This window comes from Mizuhopecten yessoensis, unplaced genomic scaffold (genome assembly GCF_002113885.1).
Source record: "Mizuhopecten yessoensis strain PY_sf001 unplaced genomic scaffold, ASM211388v2 scaffold8195, whole genome shotgun sequence".
Lineage (NCBI taxonomy): Eukaryota > Metazoa > Mollusca > Bivalvia > Pectinida > Pectinidae > Mizuhopecten > Mizuhopecten yessoensis.
The window spans coordinates 1,484,735-1,507,157 of record NW_018407426.1 but is presented as its reverse complement, the minus strand read 5'-3'; the positions used below and the strand labels follow the sequence as shown (position 1 = coordinate 1,507,157).

The window sequence follows — 22,423 nt, the reverse complement described above, 5'->3', positions numbered from 1 at the left end:
ATTAGATAAATGTGATTAACTGTTTTGTTTACATTTTATATTGGCAAATAAAATGAGTGAATAGTCTCTCGGTGCAAATACCTATTCTACTTCCGGTTGGAATATCAAGATTTTATTTGGCGAAAGATTTCTGTCCTGTTTTGAGAAATACGGGATCTTTGACGAAGGAGTCGCATTGTTGTAACCTCACAGGTATATGTTGTACACTGTTGATATAGCATAGTTTATTTACAACTCTCCTAGAACGACTGAAACGAGTTTATTGCAATATTGGTTTGACCTTATGGAAGGGGTTCACCGTTGTCTGTCATTTCTTGTCAGATATTTTGTGTCGGATTTTCCGGGATGTTGTTTTTGTAAATTTATTCAGCCTTGTTGCGATCATATTTTTCATATGCTGGACTAATTAGTCTACATTTCTTATAGATAAATAGGATTTCCCACGAACATTATTTACCATTATACCAGAAATGGATGGGCATTTTCATTTTCGGTCCAGTGATCAATACTACACAGATTTTTTTTGGAAGAATTGGGCAAAAAGAAATGTTTGATTTCTTAGAATGTTTCATATCAATGTTATCAAACAAATGATTTTTTTTTATTATCATAGAATACACATAAAAATGAAACGCAATACAGATTATTTTATGTCAAGTATAAATGAGGATGTTTAATAATGTGTAAAACTTCAAAATGAAACTTATGTTTAGAAAGTTGGGACTCATTCATTGTCAGATTACTTTTATGTCCTGAAGTAGATAACATGACTTTCTTTTAAATGTTGATAGCCTTTAGTCACTCTTCGTTCATGCCCCTGTGCCCCAACTGAAGTAAAGGCTTTATTTCAGTTGGGGCACAGTTCAATTTATCAATTTATATCCGAGGCCTCCTTGTTAATCATAACTATTAACATTATTATGTATATATATATGGTAAACAAGGCAGCCTCAGATATAGATTGAACCGTGCCCCTGTGGTTAGTGTGAGGTTATAAGGTCCATCTTAGTGTAAAATGTTTCACCCCCAAAACTGTAATGCCTCAAGCTGTTACGTCCCAAAATTGATTCATATTACCCAAACAATTTCGCCATACTGTTCTGTTCTGTTGATAGAATTTCCTTCCAGTCTTGGAGCACCCTGAGAACTTCAATCTGATGAGTCCGCAGGTGAATTTTCACTATATGGTATTCGAGCATGTTAAAAGCTATTAAAAGTTTATTTACACTACAGGACTGTCAGCTGGGTGTACTACCTATATATAGCTATGGCACTCTATACAGCAAGACACACTCGAAACCATAACGCTGCATATGTATCAAAAAAACTATTTTCCCCAAAAAAACATATATCACCCAAAAATCAATGCATTTTTTGAGTGGCATGTAATCTATTTTGTGATCTGGGCATTTGATTTTCCCTCACAATCTGTTGTTCAATTTTAATATCCTGTGAGTTAGTTTACCGTTCAATAGTGTTTTTGGATGCTATATTCAAAAAGTTGATTTGTTGAATGTTTTAACTTTTCATTTTCCCCATTTAAACGTTTTAATCAGCATATAGTTAAAAAAATAATGTTCGTTTTAAGATGTTTCTGCAAGTTGCATAATTACATAAACAAAAACGTTTCATTTTGATTTTTTGTGTCACACATTCAGTCATCAATCATACTGATTGGTTTATTGACCTGTGGACTTAGTAACACAAAACTCAGTTAACATATTCAGAACATATAGAAAGGTTAAAAAAAAAATCCTGAACCCTAAATTCCAAACCTGATTAACTATAATAGACCATTTAGCAAAGTTTTATTGAGGTAGTTTACTTTTAGATATAGAGACTTGTTGTTAAAAAAACACCTGTGCTGTAAGAATACTGACTTTGCTAATATTGTTTCATATCTTTAAATGCTGATATTTTAAGAACAGATTTTAATATTCATGGAATATTTGATTATGCAGAGGAACTTGCTAGTCAACTGAACAGCAAGGTAATAAGTTAGTCCGAATTATTCTGACGTTTTATCAACTTCTTTTTATATAGGTCTGGTGTTGATTAACGACGCCAGACCTATATAAAAAGAAGTCGATAAAACGTCAAAATAATTCGGACTAGGTAATAAGTGCACCACTTTCAAAAGAGCAGACTGAATGTCTCATTCTTTATCCTTTAGATATAAACTTAATGAGACTGTAATTTAATACACAAACATGGGTATTTGTAATAAAAAGGAAATAATACCAGTTCTGAAAATACATGAGTTACCACCAGTTTTAGTATATTGTTTGCTAGCTCTTGAGGCGACATATATGTATTTAGATTTTTGGTCAAAAAAGAAATTTTTGGGCGATATGGTTGTCAAACATGAGGCAAAATGAACTGTAAATTGGGGCAATCTGAACAAAAATGGGGCAAAATGGTTTAATTTTGGGGCTTGAAGGGGGGAGGGGAAGGAAAACGCCTGTAATTTGTCCGCCTTATGTCAAGGAAACCTACTGCTACTATTATTTTTTTCTGAAGCAGTGGCTACTCCAAAAAGATTTTGTACCAACTGTACTATGTATGTTCTATACATGTGTACATCTATCAATTTGATGTGGAAAAGTAATTGTTAACCAGATATTGTGCCAAGATCAACAACAATAGTTTAAAGAGCCTAACACTACAAAGTGAATTAGGTTAAGTTAGCAAATTTTAAACTCCTCTGAATACAAAACTTTTGATCATTCTTGTTCTTCATGCAGCACAACTCATAAGAGTGAAACATTATAAAGGTATAGATCTTTACTGGAGGCATTGTATATGATATGTGACATATAATTGTTATTTGGTTTATAGTTTAATTGGTATAATCCAAATAAATGTGAAAGTAATACAAATGCACACAGTAGGCCTAGCACTGATAAATGTCCAATGTCGGGGGTTGGGGGAGACAGACTTGATAAATGGAAGCAGAGAAGGAGTTTGTATTGGTAGGCATATATATATATCTTATCTAAGTTGGAGTTCGTGGCAGGTATATATATCAAGGTCCAAATTATTTTCCAAGTTGAACTTAATCTGTTCTTTTATCAAAGTTAGCTGTGTTTCTGGGACTAGCTGAAAAAAACCTTTAGAAATTATTGCAATACAAAGAAAAGAGAATATAAGTTGATAATATTTAAATTTGTATAAGATCAACATATAAATACCAGCTGAGTTGACAGCTTGATAAACATACATTTACATATAAAACAAATGCCATGCAGACAAATTTCATTGATTTTTTTTCACAGAACCAACTATACTTATCTCTGTTTCCATTTTATCACCTACTCAACCATGCTTAATCAAATTATTTTCTGCAGTAAATCCACACCTTCAAATGTTTATTACTAGCATATCTAACCTACTTACTTCTCCACATATTTTATTGTAATTAGATTCTAAATTTGTCTCCTTTGCTCAAAACATTTAGCATTAAGAAAGATAACTAAAACATTTCTCCAAAATTAATATGGTTTTTTTCGGAATTATAAATTAATATGAAGTATTTTGCAACACTAATGCATTGATACATTGACTGATTTTCAATTTTCTTTCCAAGGCTATGGAGGTGGGGTTACGGGCGGTCCGTGGCCCAGACTGGAAATGGGGTAACCAAGATGACGGAGAGGGTCACGTTGGCACAGTGGTGGAAATAGGCAAGCCGAGCAGTTCCACTTCGCCAGATAAAACTGTTGTAGTTCAGTGGGATTCTGGAGCTCGCACCAATTATCGAGTGGGTTATCAGGGCGCCTATGACCTTCGAGTTCTGGACAATGCACCCACAGGTTTGTGAATATAACTTTTATTATTATCACAGATCACATTTCGATTCAGTCATGATTTAGCTATCTTGTTCTTACTCGCAGATGTAAAATACATCAACAAAATAAAATTCTCATCTATTTCCTTGTTTCACTAAGCTTATCACTATTGATTTTCTTGTGGATGAATATACATGTTATTTTGTATCTTTTGCAATTATCAAGCATAATCTCTGAAATTTTTTCAATTATTTGTGAAGTGTAGAAAGTTAAGTGCTTGAGAACCCAGGCTTGATTATAGCAAGGGGTTTCATACCTGGTGCTAGGGTTGTAACCAGTTTGAATATATGTATTTTCTGGAAAGTTAAATATAAGTGTTTAAATTAAAAAGATTCTACAATAATTTGTTAACTGTATTGCTGTTGACATGTAACCATGTATATAAAATGTGTTGTTTTAGGTGTAAAACATCCGAACATCATTTGTGATGGCTGTAAGAAGCAGGGCATCCAGGGAATGCGGTGGAAGTGCACCAAGTGTCACGACTTTGACCTGTGTACCGAGTGTTACATGTCGGACAAACACGACCTAGGCCACTCCTTTCTCAGATTTGAGACATCTCCTTCAAAAGGGTATGTACATGTTTATATGTTTGTGATATTACACTGTTTTGATTAAGGTCATATATGACAATTGGTGGAAAGGGAGAATACACAGAACGACAGTAATAGTAACAATAGTGGGTAGTCAGGTGAAGCAGTGGATAGGGCACTTTCACCAAGGTGGCCGGGGTTCGGACGTGAAAAATTAAAGGTATGGGGTCACCTGCCCAACCACGTGGGTTTACTCCGGGTACTCTGGTTTCCTCCCAAAATCAGACCACCAACCCCCCTCTCTCCGCACCCCCCACCCCACCCCACCCTAACATCTAGACCAACAAGAGTGTTTAAGTGATTAATATAAGTTGAAATAACGAAAGTTTATATTTAAAAAAAACACCAATAGTATAGATTTGAGGAATGAAAAGATGGAAATCAGAGGTGTCACATTTTGACTCCTATATATTGTCCCTTATGCTGAGAACATGGAAGACTGCTTTCCGATTCTGTAGGAGCCTATATATAAGTTGTCTATTACAAATATTTAGTGAAATATAACAAATTCACTCTCCAAACCTAAATGGTGTTGCTAAGACTTTGAACATTAGATGTATCTAAAACTTAATGAAACTGTTTTGCTGAAATAGAAAATTACTCTATGTATTTATTCATATATATAAGAACACATCATGGACATACATGAAGCATTTTTATATGATCACAAACATTTCCTATTTACTCAATCTGTTAGCTATATAATATAGGTTCCAGTTTTGAGAATGTTATAAAAAAAGAATGAATGCTTTATTTATTTTTAGAGTGAAAATGCCAAAAAGGAAGGATAGTGTGAACAGTAATAAAATCCAATCCTGGGGAATTTTCCCCGGGGCCAGGGTTTTACGAGGACCAGACTGGGATTGGGCTAACCAGGATGGTAAGCTTCCCTTGTCAGAGTATAGCAGGGAGCAGTACAAAGCATATATATTTAGTGTCCTAGATATCTTTTGCCGTTATAATAAATAATTCAAAAACTTATGGACAGAGAATTTTTTCTTGTAGGTGAACTGTAAATTGTGGATGTTATCAATTATGCTGTAACTCTGAACATTTGTTTCATGATATATATATCAAGTAAGATATGTTTGTCCAAAAACAGGTCTTGTTTCTCAGGTCAGAATGATGGTAACCAGAAAAATTAAAGAGTTGTAGCTATAAATGTTATTAAAAACTGTTAAAGTATTCTGATAATGACCCAACCTAGTGGGCCAAACTATGTAAACCTTGAAGTGAAGTTGCTGATTATATCCCAGTCTTCTGTTAACTTATTGAAGTTTCTTAACATGATACATTCATAAGTTGTTGAACATGATGGTATGTATTGATATAAATCACACCCATACAGGTGGGGAAGGAAAGATAGGCAAGGTGACAGATATACGAGGATGGGACTCGGAATCAGGGCGAAGTGTAGCCCACGTAACATGGACGTCCGGATCTACCAATGTTTACCGTGTAGGACACAAGGGCAAGGTAGACCTGAAATATATCAGTGCTGCCAACGGACCATCCTACTACAAGGAGCACCTTCCTGTACTGGGTATGTGTAGATTGGTGTCATAACAGTCTCTAATAGACTGGCAGAAATCACAGAATACGATGTCCTCCTCAACCCTCATTTGAAATTTATTCAATGGGTTTTAAGGTTGCATTTAATGGTTAAAACAAAAGCTTATAATTATGGACAATTTTAATAAACCTCATATCTCAAGAATTATTTCAAGGTACATTTCATCAGATTTCTTAACATTTTTGCCAATATTTTGAGAAAAAAATAATGTTTCCATGGTCTTTTCCTTTGATACCAACATCTTGAAAAGTGTCTATTGTCCTGATTATAATGTGTCATATTTGTTGCAAATTACTATCTTGTTTCTTGAACTTTGCTGAGTGTTTATTTTTTTGCAAAACTTAATTATCACAACTCCACACTGCAGGAGAGTTCCCAGATATAGTGACCTCAGGAGGTGTGCAGTGTCAGTTCAAGGTCGGGGACAAGGTCAAGGTTGACCTAGAAGCAGATATCCTGAAGGCCATGCAGGAAGGTCATGGTGGCTGGAATCCACGAATGGCAGAGGTATGAGTTCAGGCAAAAAGAAGCTAAGTTTACATTATGTTAGGATGTATTTTAACTCCACTGATGATATGGGGGTATTCTGTGTGTCTGTTGGACATGTTCATTTGCAGATTGTAATTTTGGTAGCTTTTCCGATATAATAACAGATGTATAGGATCTTACATGAGTTTCAATTTCATATGAGATTTATGAAACGAGTTTTAACCCCCAACCATTGGGGGGGGGGGGGGGGGATATCGAACAATACTTTCAAAAGTAAAGGATAAGTTTGTTTTGAACACAAACAGGAATTGAAACCTTATTATGCGAGCTGTCGAAAATGTCTGTTACCTTTGTCAAGTTGACAACAACTCACTGAGCCACCATGTGCCGCATCAGCAAAGTCAGTTGTCAAAAATCATAGAGACATTTCACTCAATACTGCAGGCAGTCAGGGGGACAGGTAGCGTGTTTACAAATTCTGCCCCTTATTGGATCCTATTCCAAAGCTTTTAAAAAGTAGTTCTTGGGTTTGTGTTTAGTTTTTGTCTGTATGTACATTCCTCAAAGGTTACTTATGTACAATACTAATACTATATTGATTTATGGTTTTGATTGATTAAAGTTAATCGAGTAATGTTATTTTGTTTGAAGAAGTAACATCATTTGATTTGTTTTCAGTACATTGGCAAGGTTGGGTCAGTCCATCGCATCACAGACCGCGGGGATGTAAGGGTACAGTATGAAGGATGTAGTAATCGATGGACGTTCCATGCTGGAGCCCTGACCAAGGTAAAACGAAATCATGGTGAAAGATAGTTCACCTACTCTATACAACTTTGCATTCATGAGGTAATATTTTAATAAAAAGGTTCATATTCATGCAGCATAAAATTCCAGTTATATTTAACCACTATTAAAACTGTATTATTGCTGAAAGTTTTCTGCATGAGACTTAATCCTTATTAAAGAAATGGATCTATTACAAAAATAAGATAAACATGCATCCAGTTGGATGAACAAAAGAGAAAAATTGAAGTTTTCATGCAGATGAATTATGAAATCTTTAGGCATTAAAAAATATCTGATCACATTCATTTTCTTTTAATCCTTTTGATTTAAAACTGAAAACCAAATACTAATTATCCTTCAGTGACATTTCTTAAAATGCAAACTCATTTTGAAGCTGTATTTTTTCAGGTGCACTTGTTTGCATTAAATGACATTGTAAAGATATCGCAGGACATACATATAGTGAAGGAACTACAGAAGGGTCATGGAGAATGGTCAGAAAACATGCGGCCGGTCAGTATACTCACTGTTTAACATTTCCTTGTGACGTTACGTCAGTCATTGTTTTATTTTGTAATATGACTTCATCCATGTCTGTATCAACAGTTAGATTCTTTTACCATTATTCCATGCTGTGTACTTAACTCTTTCACCCCTATGTTACTTTAATAGACTATACCATGCATTGATCTGGATGAGTCCATTTTGGTCTACAGTGGTGAAAGGACTTATCAGTAGCAGCAGTTTCTAGGTGTCTAGGTATTTCCCCTATTTTGATTTCGTCTTTGTAAAATAGCTAAATGTCTGTATTGAATCATGACAACTGAAGCTCTTTAATAACAGATACACGTATTGCCGTATACAGTTTAACAGATTACAGTATTGACAGGTGTAGTACAATGTATACAGGTTTACATAAAAATATTGACAGCTGCAATGTAAAGCTTGACAGTTTAACCCTTTCACCTAATGTAACTTTAGTAGACTCTACCATGCATTGATCTGGATGAGTCCATTATGGTCTACAGTGATGAAAAGATTAAAGTATTGACAACTGCAGTATACAGCTTTGTTGATAAAAATGTTGACTGCAATATACAGTTTGACCTTTTGAAGTATTGATGGCTGAAGTATACAGCTTTGTCGATGTAAATGTTGACTGCAATATACAGTTTGACCTTTTTAAGTATTGATGGCTGTAGTATACAGTTTTGTAGATAAAAGTGTTGACTGCAATATACAGTTTGACCTTTTGAAGTATTGATGGCTGTAGTATGAAGCATTGTAGATAAAAGTGTTGACTGCAATATACAGTTTGACCTTTTGAAGTATTGATGGCTGAAGTATACAGCTTTGTAGATGAAAATGTTGACTGCAATATACAGTTTGACCTTTTGAAGTATTGATGGCTGAAGTATACAGCTTTGTAGATGAAAATGTTGACTGCAATATACAGTTTGACCTTTTGAAGTATTGATGGCTGAAGTATACAGCTTTGTAGATGAAAATGTTGACTGCAATATACAGTTTGACCTTTTGAAGTATTGATGGCTGAAGTATACAGCTTTGTAGATGAAAATGTTGACTGCAATATACAGTTTGACCTTTTGAAGTATTGATGGCTGAAGTATACAGCTTTGTAGATGAAAATGTTGACTGCAATATACAGTTTGACCTTTTGAAGTATTGATGGCTGAAGTATACAGCTTTGTAGATGAAAATGTTGACTGCAATATACAGTTTGACCTTTTGAAGTATTGATGGCTGAAGTATACAGCTTTGTAGATGAAAATGTTGACTGCAATATACAGTTTGACCTTTTGAAGTATTGATGGCTGAAGTATACAGCTTTGTAGATGAAAATGTTGACTGCAATATACAGTTTGACCTTTTGAAGTATTGATGGCTGAAGTATACAGCTTTGTAGATGAAAATGTTGACTGCAATATACAGTTTGACCTTTTGAAGTATTGATGGCTGAAGTATACAGCTTTGTAGATGAAAATGTTGACTGCAATATACAGTTTGACCTTTTGAAGTATTGATGGCTGAAGTATACAGCTTTGTAGATGAAAATGTTGACTGCAATATACAGTTTGACCTTTTGAAGTATTGATGGCTGAAGTATACAGCTTTGTAGATGAAAATGTTGACTGCAATATACAGTTTGACCTTTTGAAGTATTGATGGCTGAAGTATACAGCTTTGTAGATGAAAATGTTGACTGCAATATACAGTTTGACCTTTTGAAGTATTGATGGCTGAAGTATACAGCTTTGTAGATGAAAATGTTGACTGCAATATACAGTTTGACCTTTTGAAGTATTGATGGCTGAAGTATACAGCTTTGTAGATGAAAATGTTGACTGCAATATACAGTTTGACCTTTTGAAGTATTGATGGCTGAAGTATACAGCTTTGTAGATGAAAATGTTGACTGCAATATACAGTTTGACCTTTTGAAGTATTGATGGCTGAAGTATACAGCTTTGTAGATGAAAATGTTGACTGCAATATACAGTTTGACCTTTTGAAGTATTGATGGCTGAAGTATACAGCTTTGTAGATGAAAATGTTGACTGCAATATACAGGTTGACCTTTTGAAGTATTGATGGCTGTAGTATGCAGCTTTGCAGATAAAAGTAGGAAAGCTGTGATATATATGTAAAACAAAAAAATCTTAATCATTTAATTTACATTTCCCCAGTTCCTGATAAGAAAATGTCCAATTTCATGTATTAAATATCATTCATGTAGATAAAACAGTATATGATCTACTGCCTTTTCTTTACAATGTATGTATTGCAGCAATATTAATTTCAAGATTTATAAATTTTGTAAAGCGTCTCTAAAATATGATTTGTAGTAAGCTTTTTCGGTTCAATGCTGATACACCAGTTTTCTTTTACACAAAATGTTCACTGTTATAAATTTTCGACATATGTCTAAATTTTCTTGTATCTCATTTAATCTTGTGATATTATTTGCGAACCAAACGTTGCCTCCCTGTTGTAGGCCCTAGGGAAGACTGGTCGAGTACTGAAGGTCTATCCGGATGGGGACCTCAGAGTGTCTGTGTCTGCTGGTCAAACATGGACTTTGAACCCTGCGAGTTGTACGCTAGCCCAGCATGCGCAGCCAAATGTCAACAACACCAATGGGGCGGCACCTGAGCGTGAGGAGGCTTCAGGGGGTAAATATTGGCAAGAGGTCACATGTATAGGTCAGGGGTCACCTGTTGAGGGCCGTGTTCATAATATGCAGAGTCATGGCAGATTGTTTGTATTGTGTAATAATAGTCAAAGGTTGCCTTATTTAGTTGCCTTTGCTCAACTACGGTCTGAATTTAAAAGTCAGAGACTGATATTTTGGTTTTGTGCTAAAAGTCTGGGGTCACTTGGGTTAGCCTAGGTTAATCAAGTCTGGGTAATAAGTGGTGGTTTAAGTTTTAAACATCAGGGTCACTAGCACTCTAAGCAATGGTCAAGGTCAGGGGTTGCTGGCAGTGGTAGTCTCTGTTATTAAGGTCAAATGTCATCAGTGTTGATCTTGTTTATAGAAGTCAGAGATAAGATGTGAAGTTTGACAATGGAGACCTAAAAGTAAAATAGAGGGCAATAGTTCACAGGCAGAATGGTCAGTTAATAATTGGTGTGCTGGGTAAGTGTGGCCTTGCATTGTCTGTAGGTAAAGAGCCATCCAATTGTCATAAATAATACTCTTCTCAAATGTTGATTTCCTTTGTAAAAATAAGTAATAAAAATAATTTTAAACCATATTTTCATTTTACAGTGAGCTTGACCTCCCTGTTGGAACAGCTGATGGAGATAAAGTCCTTGGACTCGGGACCAGACAGGCTTGTAAGGGAGGCTGCTCAAGGTCACACTGAAATCGTCAAGGAGATCGTCAGTAAACATCCTGACAAGGTAAGCTATGACCCTGATAGCTTATTAGGATCATTCTGATATTCTATTCAGTAAACATCCTGACAAGGTAAGTTATGACCCCGATAACTTATTCAGTAAACATCCTGACAAGGTAAGCTATGACCCTGGTAGCTTAATCAGTAAACATCCTGACAAGGTAAGCTATGACCCTGATAGCTTATTAGGATCATTCTGATATTCTATTCAGTAAACATCCTGACAAGGTAAGTTATGACCCCGATAACTTATTCAGTAAACATCCTGACAAGGTAAGCTATGATCCTGATAACATATTCAGTAAACATCCTGACAAGGTAAGCTATGACCCTGATAACATATTCAGTAAACATCCTGACAAGGTAAGCTATGAACCTGATAGCTTATTCAGTAAATATCCTGATAGGGTTTGATATGACCCTGATAGCTTATTCAGTTAACTTCCTGACAAGGTTAGTAATGATCATCCCAATAGCTTATGAAGTAAACATCCTGACAAGGTTAATTATGATCATCCCAATAGCTCATTCAGTAAACATCCTGACAAGGTTAGTTATGATCATCCTGATAGCTTATGAAATAAACATCTTTAATCATTATCTAGCATTTACAATCACAACTTATTCCTATATTCTCATTTGGTCAATCACAATCACGTGGAGGTTGGTGTTATTTTAACCTTAAGTTACTATTTTTTAGATACATCAGGTTAATATTCTCCATATGATGTCAGTTCAATTGTAACAGTACAATGTTCACTGCCTAAAACAGTCATTTTTTCTTGCCAATTTTATTACCTTCTATTTTGCTTAATAAGAAAACAGCATGATTTCATATCTAATAATTAAGAACTATTCATTTTGGTAAATATGTGATTATATGGACCTGAAAAGTTATATTGACCTCGACATTGTCTCGATTATAATATCCTTTTCAGGTCTATATAAATGCATGTTCACCTCAGATAAAGTCCATAATTGATCAATATTATGTGCGGTTTGTATGCATATCAATACATAGCATTCAAGTTAACATGGCTTTTGTAGGTGGACATGAAGAGTTCAGGTAAGACAGCTCTACAGGTGGCCAGTCATCAGGGACACACGGAGATCGTACAGATCCTGCTACATGCTGGGGCCAATCTGGAGCTCCAGGACGAAGATGGAGACTCGGCTCTCCACTATTCAGCATTTGGGTAAGTGCTTCAAAATTATACGTTAATCTGCTTTATACAACTCGGGCAGAAAACCACATTTTTTTTTATTGAACATTACCTTTTCACAAAGAAAAATTTATTGGAAGTTTGTTGTCAAAACAATGAAAATTACAAATCCAATGAAATCTAATTAAACATTGAATTAGGTTAGTATTTAAAACCCTGATGTTTAAAAAAAATGCAAAATATTACAGTACCATTAATATTCCAGGTATTTGCCTTACAACTTTCTTGTTCAAAGTCATCATCACGTTATGTTTTCATTTTGCTATTGGTACCCGAAACTTAACTTGCACCTCTTTGAAGTTTGAATGGTATGTAAAACAGGAATCAGGCTGAAGTGATGCGTTTACTACTGAGACAGAAGGTTCATATAAACGCCCTGAACAATGGTGGCTGCAGCACACTCCACGTGGCCGTCAACAAACAACACCTCGACTGTGTCAAGATCCTCCTCGCACATGATCAGTGCAACGTCAACATACAGGTATTGATTCAACATATTGGTGTTGGGGACTAAAATTCCACATGGAGATTGATAACATGTATCTCCATTGTAAGTTATAGATCAGGGAATTCAATCGCCATTGTGAGTTATAGATCAGGGAATTCAATCGCCATTGTGAGTTATAGATCAGGGAATTCAAGCGAAAGGATAAAATAATTGGGAGATGGTAGATGTTCTTCCATTGTTCATTTGGGGTTTAATACCCTTATCTGTACAAAATTAGGTGATGCTGAAAAACATTTCTCATCCATCTTTAACTCATTCACCCCTGAATATACATTTGAACTCTTCCAATTCAAAGGTCTGAATAGTTCATTTTGAAATTTCAGGGGTGAATGAGTTAAAATGAGTTTACAGTTAAGTTTGTTTGCACCCAATGTCTAGAAAACTGTTTATAAGAATCTCATAAAACTAGATTTTGGTCTAGATTTTTGCCTCAGATGGCAAGATTTCAAATCAGGTATTACAGATAATTTTAAATCTGGTATACCATGACAGAACAGTGGAAACCAGAACTATCTGATGTTCTATGGTCTTGTAATACTGATAACCCTTTCACCCCTGTGTAACTTAAGTAGACTCTACCATGCATTGATATGGAGGGGTCCATTATGGTCTACAGTGGTGAAAGGGTTAATATTACACGACTTACTACAGAAAGAAACCAAGGTCATTTAAGGTATCTATATCATATGACGACAGACTGGTTCACTGTCAGATGGAGCAGTTTAAAATGTAAATACTATTTAATTACAGTCGTATCTTCTTCAATGTTTGAATGAATATTTGTTCAATATATGAAAAGTGTATTTATTAAATATTATTATGAAAATGATTATCTTTGTATCCCCATTTATTAGTTATTTACAAGCATCTTAATTTTAAACATGTGTAATGGTTATGGTACATTGTATCATTTTTATCAAAACATGTGTCACCCTTGTAAAATACTAGCTGCTTACTACGGACTCGGCTAGAGAGACTTTCTCTTTAGCTCATTCAAGAGAGTGTAAGACTAATATGCCAGTGGTCCCGGGTTCGACTCCTGGCGGAGGCATTGAAAAACAATTACCTCCGTTACAATGGTGCCCACATAGGGACCCGGGAAATATTGACAAATATGCTCTGCGATACTTTCACAAGAATCGCTATGACCCCTGGAAAACTCAGGACACATTCTTACTTGGAGGGGGAGTATGCCACCCTGGTAAAATACTAACCCCTTCCTACCGACTTGGCTGGAGATAATTTCTCTTTAGCTCATTCCGTAGAGGGTAAAACTAGTAAAACAGAGGTCTCGTGTTCGACTCCTAGGGGAGGCATTGAAAAAATAGTAACCTTTGTTACACATGTCTTGCTTATGAGTGATTTTAACAATAAACTGTTTATGCACAGGACTCGTATGAAGACACCGCCCTACACGATGCCATCGGTAAAGAGAATCGGGAGATCATTGACCTGCTGGTGAACGTCAATGTCATAGACTTTACACTGAAAAACAAGAGAGGATTCAATGTGCTTCACCATGCTGCCCTGAAAGGGAACAATTTGTAAGAACACTTGATGACAAATGTTAGATAATGATGTTGACATTCTAGAAACAAGCATACCAGTAGTATGATTTTCCCTACACATAAAGGACTTGGGTCATTATTGGTCATTTTTGGCCTCATATAAAAGTAAAAAAATTCAACTGGAATTTATTTACCGATTTCTGTTATAACCATAATATTGGTTAATTGGGGGTATCTTTCTTGGTGCAGATTTTTTCCAATGCACATGTATGGAAGCCCTGTCATAACAACAAAATTGTGCATTACATATTCCAGATTACGAATAAAACAACTTATTCTAAATCCTTGATTGGGCCTGAAATGACCCTTAATGACCCTTGTCCTTTGTAAACATATTTTTCTCACTTTCTGTGAGTTGCTCTGACTTGCTCACACCACAAGTGCTTGAAAGAGATGCCACACAATTTATACTCCAGCGATTTATACGATCCTGACAAAATAATCATCCCTTGGCATTGCAAGTTCAAGAGAAATCCATCCTACACTCATTCATTAATTTTTGTTGTCATTGTAATTCACAATGCAAAAAGATGACCTGTTGGTAAAAAGGATTTATTTATCCTACAATATGTTAATGTTCTTTAAAAATAAAAACTGGATATGAAAGAAAAAAATGTATTGAAAGGCTTTATAGTATTGTGTCAAAGAGGTTTATGAACTGAGAATTAAATAGCTTAGCAAAAAGCTGATGTATCAGTATCTCATCAGATAAACTAGCTCCATCTACTACAAATAAATATGTAAGAGTCTCATGATATCAGAACAAGATTTTTAAATTTGAAAAATTACATTACAGAGCAACAGAGAAGATTCTTGCTAAGTGTCGACAAATCGTGGATATAAAGAAAGACGATGGATTTTCTGCCCTCCATCTTGCCGCTCTCAATGGACATAAGGAAGTCACAAATACACTTATTTCGCAAGTAGGTCTTAGAACAAAAATAAGCAGATTAGTGATACTGAATAATGGTACAGTTTGGTTGTTGTGTGTTTGCTATACAGATCAATTTTTGCCTGATATGAATTATCGGGACCTCGTGTGATATGGTGAGAGAAGTCCCTGTAAAATTGTATTGGTTATAAAATCATGTTTACTTTCCACAATTATTAAGTTGGTAAAGAGTTTATAAGACATTTTTTGTCCAATTATTGATGTGTTTATTTTTATGTTGTACAGGGCCATGCTGATATAGAGAATCGTAACAACAGACAACAAACCCCACTTCTACTGGCGGTATCGCAGGGCCATACGTCCATCATTGAGCTCCTGGTGGTGTGTGGCTCAGACGTCAATGTAATGGATGAAGATGGTGATACCTGTCTCCATCTCGCCCTCATGAGGCAGACTGTTGCGACAGAGAAGGAGAATAGTCCAATGCTGGATGCTGTGAGTTATCTCCCTTACTTTGTTCAAAAAATGAAATAAAAAAAGGCGTTCCATATTTGAGTAAATAGGAATTTATTTTTTATTCAATCCATCTAATGTAGTATGTGTTTTACCTTTTTTTTTTGACTCCTTGCCTAGAGTTAAAAACATCATGTTTCTTTTTTATCAAAACAGGTGTGTTCTCAATTCATTCATTCATACATTTGTTTTAAACAACTGAATCCTGTAAATAGTTCAATCCTTGATGCCCAATATCCTTTGGCTTGTTTCTGTTAGAATCCAAGATTGCAGTAACAGGTAGTGGTGTTATGGGCATATCATTAGAAAACAATTATATGTACTCTCATTTAGTGAGGCGGTATCTGCTTGCCGTGGTAGATGATAAGATTGATACGGTTTGGGATTACTGCATCCTCAAATTTCCGAGAAATATTTTCATGACAATATCAAAGACTTTGTACACGCCATCTTGTGGATGATACAAATAGACTTGTTTGATCCTTTGTAGCACTGTAACAGTAAAATTGACTGTCTAAGAAGTCCGATGTTGCTCCTCTTTAATTTTCAAAGGCTAGGTATCAGCCTAGTGATTGGTCAGATTTTTTTTCACCCGATACCAGTCAAATAGCTAACCATGGGCCTTCAATTTTGCCAGGATATATTCCAGGGGTGCAAAGAACGTAAGTGAGTGTAACCCTTGGAGATTTGAGAATGGGCTTACTGCTAGCAGGCGGCAAGGAGTTCTGGGCTTGTTCTCTTGTATGTAAGGTGTAAACCTACAATAAAACATTGTCCTTTAGTTAATGTAATGACAATCGTTTGTATCTTTTTAGATCCGACACCAACTCGGCATGACAGAGGATGATGAACAAATGGGACCTGCAATTGCTTGTTATCTCGCTCAACAAGGGGCAAAACTCACCCAGAAAAACCACCAGGGCAAGACTCCAATGGATGTCATCAGTGACGCACGTACAGAGGAGCTCATCAAACAGTTCGCCACATCAAAGTACAATTTTTCTACTGTTTGAAACTGTGTATTTAACCAAATAAGAGCCTCATTCCTGACCCTATCACCATAACTTATGGACTTCCTTTGAAAAAATTGTCTGTTATGGCTATTTTTGGAAATTTTTGGAATAATTAGCAATCTATCTGATTTTGTTCAAATCAATGTGTGTATGACTTTTATTAGGTCATATACAGTATCATGGATAGTAGTTTGGATTAGGAACAAAATTATGTTTCCAAAAAATCTTTAAATACTTTAAAATCATAAATATTCATGGGACATTTAATTTCGTTTATTTTGTGGATAACAAAAATCCACGAAATTAAATCCCCGCAGAGACTTATATTTGGTGTAATATAGATAGGGGAAAATCAGAAATCAGCGAAATTTAATGTCCTTGAAATAGGCTAGTATATGAAAACCACAAAATTTTCACCCCACGAAAATATGATTCTACAGTATACATATTTTGAAAAAATAAAATGATTTCATTAATGAAAAAACAAGTCTTATTGAACTATCTGAGTATCTTTGGATAAACCATTACAGGTACTTGTTTAATAAAAATTCTAGATCATGGTTATATGTTTTCATACTATATGGTATGGTAAGCACCTTCTTTTCCAAAGAGTTCCAGAATATATGTAAAAAGAACTTATGCATATGAACTTAGTTCATTAATTAGTTACACATATGTTATTCAACAATTTTGGCATGAAGTTGATTTAATATTAGTTTTAGGGCTTTTCCTTAAAATTTATCATATGTGGGAGGTAGGAGGTAGGTAATCCTAAAAGAATAAAATAACTCAAACACAAATTACAATATTATTTTCTTATCATACTTTTTGTTTTTGCAGTGCGACTGGCACTAAATCCGAGATGCAGCAGGCCAGTGACGGGGACATTGAATGTGTAGTGTGTTCAGAGCAAATGGCGTGCATCAAGTTCCTGCCCTGTGAACATGTGGTCACTTGTCAGGATTGTAGTATGAAACCAAAGCGCTGCCTGACCTGTAAAGTCAACATAGAGGCCAAGGTTTCCAGAGGTAACTGTAGGATGATGTTCTTGTTGATGTTTAAAAAAAACCATTATGTTGTGAGGGTATTCAAAATTGAATTCTTTTGAAGTGCAAGTTTAATCTTGAGTGGGTTACTGTCATTCTGTTACGATTAACCCTTTCACCACTGTAGACCATAATGGACTCATCCAGATCAATGCACGGTAGAGTCTACTAAAGGTACCTAGGGGTGAAAGGGTTAATGATTTGTTTGTTTCTCTATGTTTAATGATAGTCCAGTTGTTCAGTTTGTCTGACAAATGAAATTTATAAAAACACAACATACAGGATTTCATAAAGTGAACTTAAGTTTTATTAAAAGAAATTAAATCAATGTACTTGTTACTAGTTCCAGTAAATTGTTAGATAAAAGTGTCTTCAGGAGTGAAGTGTATAACCAAAGCAAAATTGACACACTTTGTAATAAGCTCTTAGTAATATCAAATTTGAGATCAAATTAAGTCGACTGAAATTCCTTTAAATAAAATAGTTAAGCCAAACTTTGGAAGTCTGAAAATGTCATTCAAAAGCAGTATAACTGAATAAGTGAAGTCTAAACTACTCAATACACTGCTAAATTCAACAAACTACTAAAATCTTCACTCTACAAATCACTCTACTAGACTCCTCACAAGTCTACAGAATACTCTCCGAATCATCATTAATTCTTCTCTACAGAATTTTCTCAAAACTCTCTGTTCGGAAGTGACTCTTCATTGTCTACTAAATCTTAATTCTCAACTTACTCCCCTCTTTAACTCCTAACATCCCTTTTATAAGTACTACTATTTCTAGATAATGACATCATATACTAAATAAACCCAAAGCCATACTTAACTTAGCCAATAACATCGTAATCTAATATATACCCAAAGACAGACTAAACTTAGCTAATAACATCGTAAACTAAAATACCCAAAGACAGACTAAACTTAGCCAATACCATCATAAACTAAAATACCCAAAGACTGACTTAAATTAGTTAATTGTATAATATACTAAATATCACCAAAGACAAGATAAACAAAAGATAGAGTGACTAGATAAATATAGAGCTTCTTCTAAATACAAACTATGAAAACCACCTAGTACAAAATTAGTGTCTAAAATTAGACCATGATGTATGGACTAGAAAATCTATTAATACCAGTAACTGGCCAGCTCATTAGATATACATGCCTTCCCTATTTACCTTTATATACCTATTAATACACCAGTCCCTGAAAATGACCACACCTGTATTTGTATCTCAGTCCGTCAGCATGACCACACACCTATCTATATCTCAATCCCTCAGAATGACTACACACCTATTTATATCTCAATCCCTCAGAATGACCACATACCTATTCATATCTAACTCTTTCTGAAATATGAGGACTGGACTACGGTCTAAAGATACCACACTAGTAAAGCTCTTAACCTTTGACATTATCACTTTCTCCTCAGCTACTGGACCCTTGTCTCTGAGCTATAAACAAACAGTAAATCACCAAACTGACCCGCTGAACTGACTTACCTGTAATTTGTGAATACAAATAACATCCATCCTAATTAATTAAATGTAAACACCAATTCTTAGTCACATTTTGATAACTCCACAATTCTAATCTCCTGTTAGCACTAGAGTAAATTGAATTATAAAAAAATATAGCTCACCTGAAAAGTGTTTATGACATTATTTAAACAACCAAAGTAGAATGTGTTTATTTAAGATGTTGAGTTTCTTGTCAAAAAGGTTTGACAGCAAATCGTTCTTTGTATGAAATATGTTCTAAAATATTTATTCTGTGTGAAAATTGAGATTAAAAAGCTACAGAAAAGGAAGTTAAATTATTTTCTTAGTATCTTGAATATATAAGCAAAGAAATATTAGACCATTCTGTTGTTATTACTTTATATCATAAGTTACGAGATCAATACTGATCATCTTGAATGTATGTAATTTTAGATGGAACCAAACTACAGATAAACAGTAATTCCCTGTCGACAGACTCCGAGTCCAACGTACTACAACGCCGCCTACAGGAGATGGAGGAGAACATACTGTGTACCATCTGTATGGAGCGACGACGAGACATGGTCTTCCTGTGTGGGCACAGTGTCTGCAACAAGTGCGGCGAGGCACTCAAAATCTGTCACATGTGTCGCAAACCTATCACGAAGAAAATTACCATTTACAGTTAAAACCTGTCACCTTTGTTGAATATGCGTCACAAAAAACAAAAACTTTTTCTTTAGTTAAATCCAATTATGGTGTTGTAAGCCTATCACTGAGACAAAGTAACCTCTATTGAAATCTGTTGTATGTGTTATAAACTTTGACAAATAAGGACAGAATAATGTTGCATACATACATATGCTGAAGAAAATTACCCTCTACTCTTAGGTCCTATCCTTGTGTCAAAAAGGATTATGAGGGGAAAACAACTCCCATTTGTCAGCAGCCTCTTATAAAAACTAAATCTCTGAAATTTTATCAGTTTTGATATTTTATTATTAGTCGGCCATTATCCTACTTTGCAATTATCTGCAATTATTGATAAATGCAATGATAAAAGTATTAAACTGATGTTTCAAATATTATCAGAGGGACTTTGAGAGGAAGCAGAAGGTTATGAACTTGAAGCTGGTATATTGGACTATTATGTGAATTCAGGATTTTTCAGTCTTTTGAAGAAATTAATAGGTTTTTGTATAAATTCCTGTGTTTTCTTCAGAATTTTAATATCTTGAATTAGATTTCCTTCAACCAAGAGTTCTTAGTTACATCTACCTGGAAGGTATTATTGAAACTCAATTGAGGTAGCTATCAAGTCTGAATAGTAATGGTGAATTTTGTTCCTGCTGGTTAAGACCTTATCACCAACTTGAAGTTTAAATCTTTAAAACTTGATAATCATCCAATAAAATATGTTATAGAATCCTGAATGATCCTGAGAAGGTTCAGGGCATAACTTAAAAACGTTTGGGGTTTTCATCATATATGGAGCAGTACAGTTGTAATGTGATATCAATTTCACTGTTAAATATAGATTTTGATTTTAGGAGAAATTTTGAAACTGGCAACAATTGAAGTTTGAAATTCATTTATTAAACCTGTGCCAGGATTATTTGAAATTGAATTACGTTTTAGCAGATGAAAGGTTGAAGGGTACTTTCTAGTTTTAGAATAACATAGCTCTTCAAAGTTTTATCAAAGTTACCGTTTATGTATTATTAAAGTGACAAACTCACAAAAATTAACAGATTTTTTAAGAGGATAACTAAATGTATATATAATACTTAATTCTTTTGACAGTAGTGTTGATGTGAAAACAAATAATGTATTTCAAATAAATTCCATGCAATCTAGTCATGCCTTTCTTAGACTTATACCGTAGTTTGAGTCAACAGATATATTTGTGGGGTTCATTAGTAATTGTGATAACATAAAAAAGGTGAATAGATTGCGATACTAAAACCTTTGTTGGAATAACACAGCATTATACGATTATGCTAACAATTACTGTATTCTTCGATAAATGCTGACAATCAATGTAATATATCAATGCTGACGTGTATGCATTGTTTGACAAAAGCTGGTATTTGCTGCCTACATTGTTGTCTTATTGCCTGCCTCACGGCAGCGATACAGTTCTGAGTAATATGTATGAATTTGAGGAAAATGCATATACTGGTTGTTTTGGATCCAATTGGCTGAGTATGTTGTCTGCAGACTATGTGTATGTAATAAAAAAAAGTTCTAATTTTGTAATATCTCAAATATTGAAAAAGTTCAAAATGCCATACAAAGTAATGCCATGTAAAGTAATGCCATATACAAAAAAACATACATATTATTAATAAATCAAGATTAAATATAATGCTCAGAAAAGTAAATGAGAGTTCAAAATGCCAAAAGTGTATTTAAGATTATAGAATGTGATCTTTATGTTTAATTTGTAAAATATTTTGTGGTGTTTAATACCTTCAACAGAAAGTGGTACACAAAGTTTGGTGATGTTTTTGCTGCAATTAACTTTTTACACATTTATCTGAATTATTAGGTAAAAATACCTGAAAGAGGTCATTACACATCACAGGAGATTGGCTTATATGTGTTAAAGCATAAAGCTAAGCTGTTGGAATAACAGACTATAATATAAACTACCTTAGCTGATACATGTTAACTCATTCACCCCTGAAATTCCTTAATGAACTATTCCAACATTTGAACTGGAAGAGTTCAAATGTGTCTTCAGGGGTGAATTAGTTAAAGCATCAGGCCAGGGCTGTCCTTTATAAAAACTGTTTGTTTGCAGACACACTAAAAAGTGCACCTACTCAAATATCTCTTTGGAACTGTCAGTATTTATTTATTTTTGCAGAAAAAGTGCTGAAACTTTTTTATGTAGATATATGAGATGTCTAAAAATAGAAATATCAATACCTACCAACTGAAATAAATG

General features: G+C 34.6%; 1 protein-coding gene across 2 annotated transcripts; it reads left to right on the top strand.

The window, feature by feature from the left end:
- Positions 1-89: 89 nt before the first annotated feature.
- LOC110455298 (E3 ubiquitin-protein ligase MIB2-like) lies at positions 90-21,183 on the top strand. Of its 2 annotated transcripts, XM_021505343.1 has the most exons (19): positions 90-192; positions 1,116-1,169; positions 3,587-3,812; positions 4,249-4,420; positions 5,206-5,321; positions 5,790-5,984; positions 6,382-6,521; positions 7,182-7,292; positions 7,701-7,805; positions 10,309-10,486; positions 11,086-11,219; positions 12,263-12,411; positions 12,760-12,919; positions 14,336-14,490; positions 15,311-15,437; positions 15,692-15,901; positions 16,735-16,910; positions 17,773-17,960; positions 19,924-21,183. In XM_021505343.1, the coding sequence occupies exons 2-19, from the start codon at positions 1,158-1,160 to the stop codon at positions 20,157-20,159; spliced, it is 2,790 nt and encodes a 929-aa protein (XP_021361018.1). In that variant the 5' UTR covers positions 90-192; positions 1,116-1,157; the 3' UTR covers positions 20,160-21,183. The 2 variants fall into 2 exon arrangements, with proteins under 2 accessions (XP_021361018.1, XP_021361019.1); XM_021505344.1 differs by lacking the exon at positions 1,116-1,169.
- The last annotated feature ends 1,240 nt before the right edge of the window (positions 21,184-22,423 follow it).

Excerpts from the sequence above, each read along its gene's own strand:
- LOC110455298 (XM_021505343.1), top strand. Across the intron at positions 7,293-7,700 it reads ATGCTGGAGCCCTGACCAAG|GTGCACTTGTTTGCATTAAA; the intron begins GTAAAACGAAAT and ends GTATTTTTTCAG. Across the intron at positions 15,438-15,691 it reads CAAATACACTTATTTCGCAA|GGCCATGCTGATATAGAGAA; the intron begins GTAGGTCTTAGA and ends TATGTTGTACAG.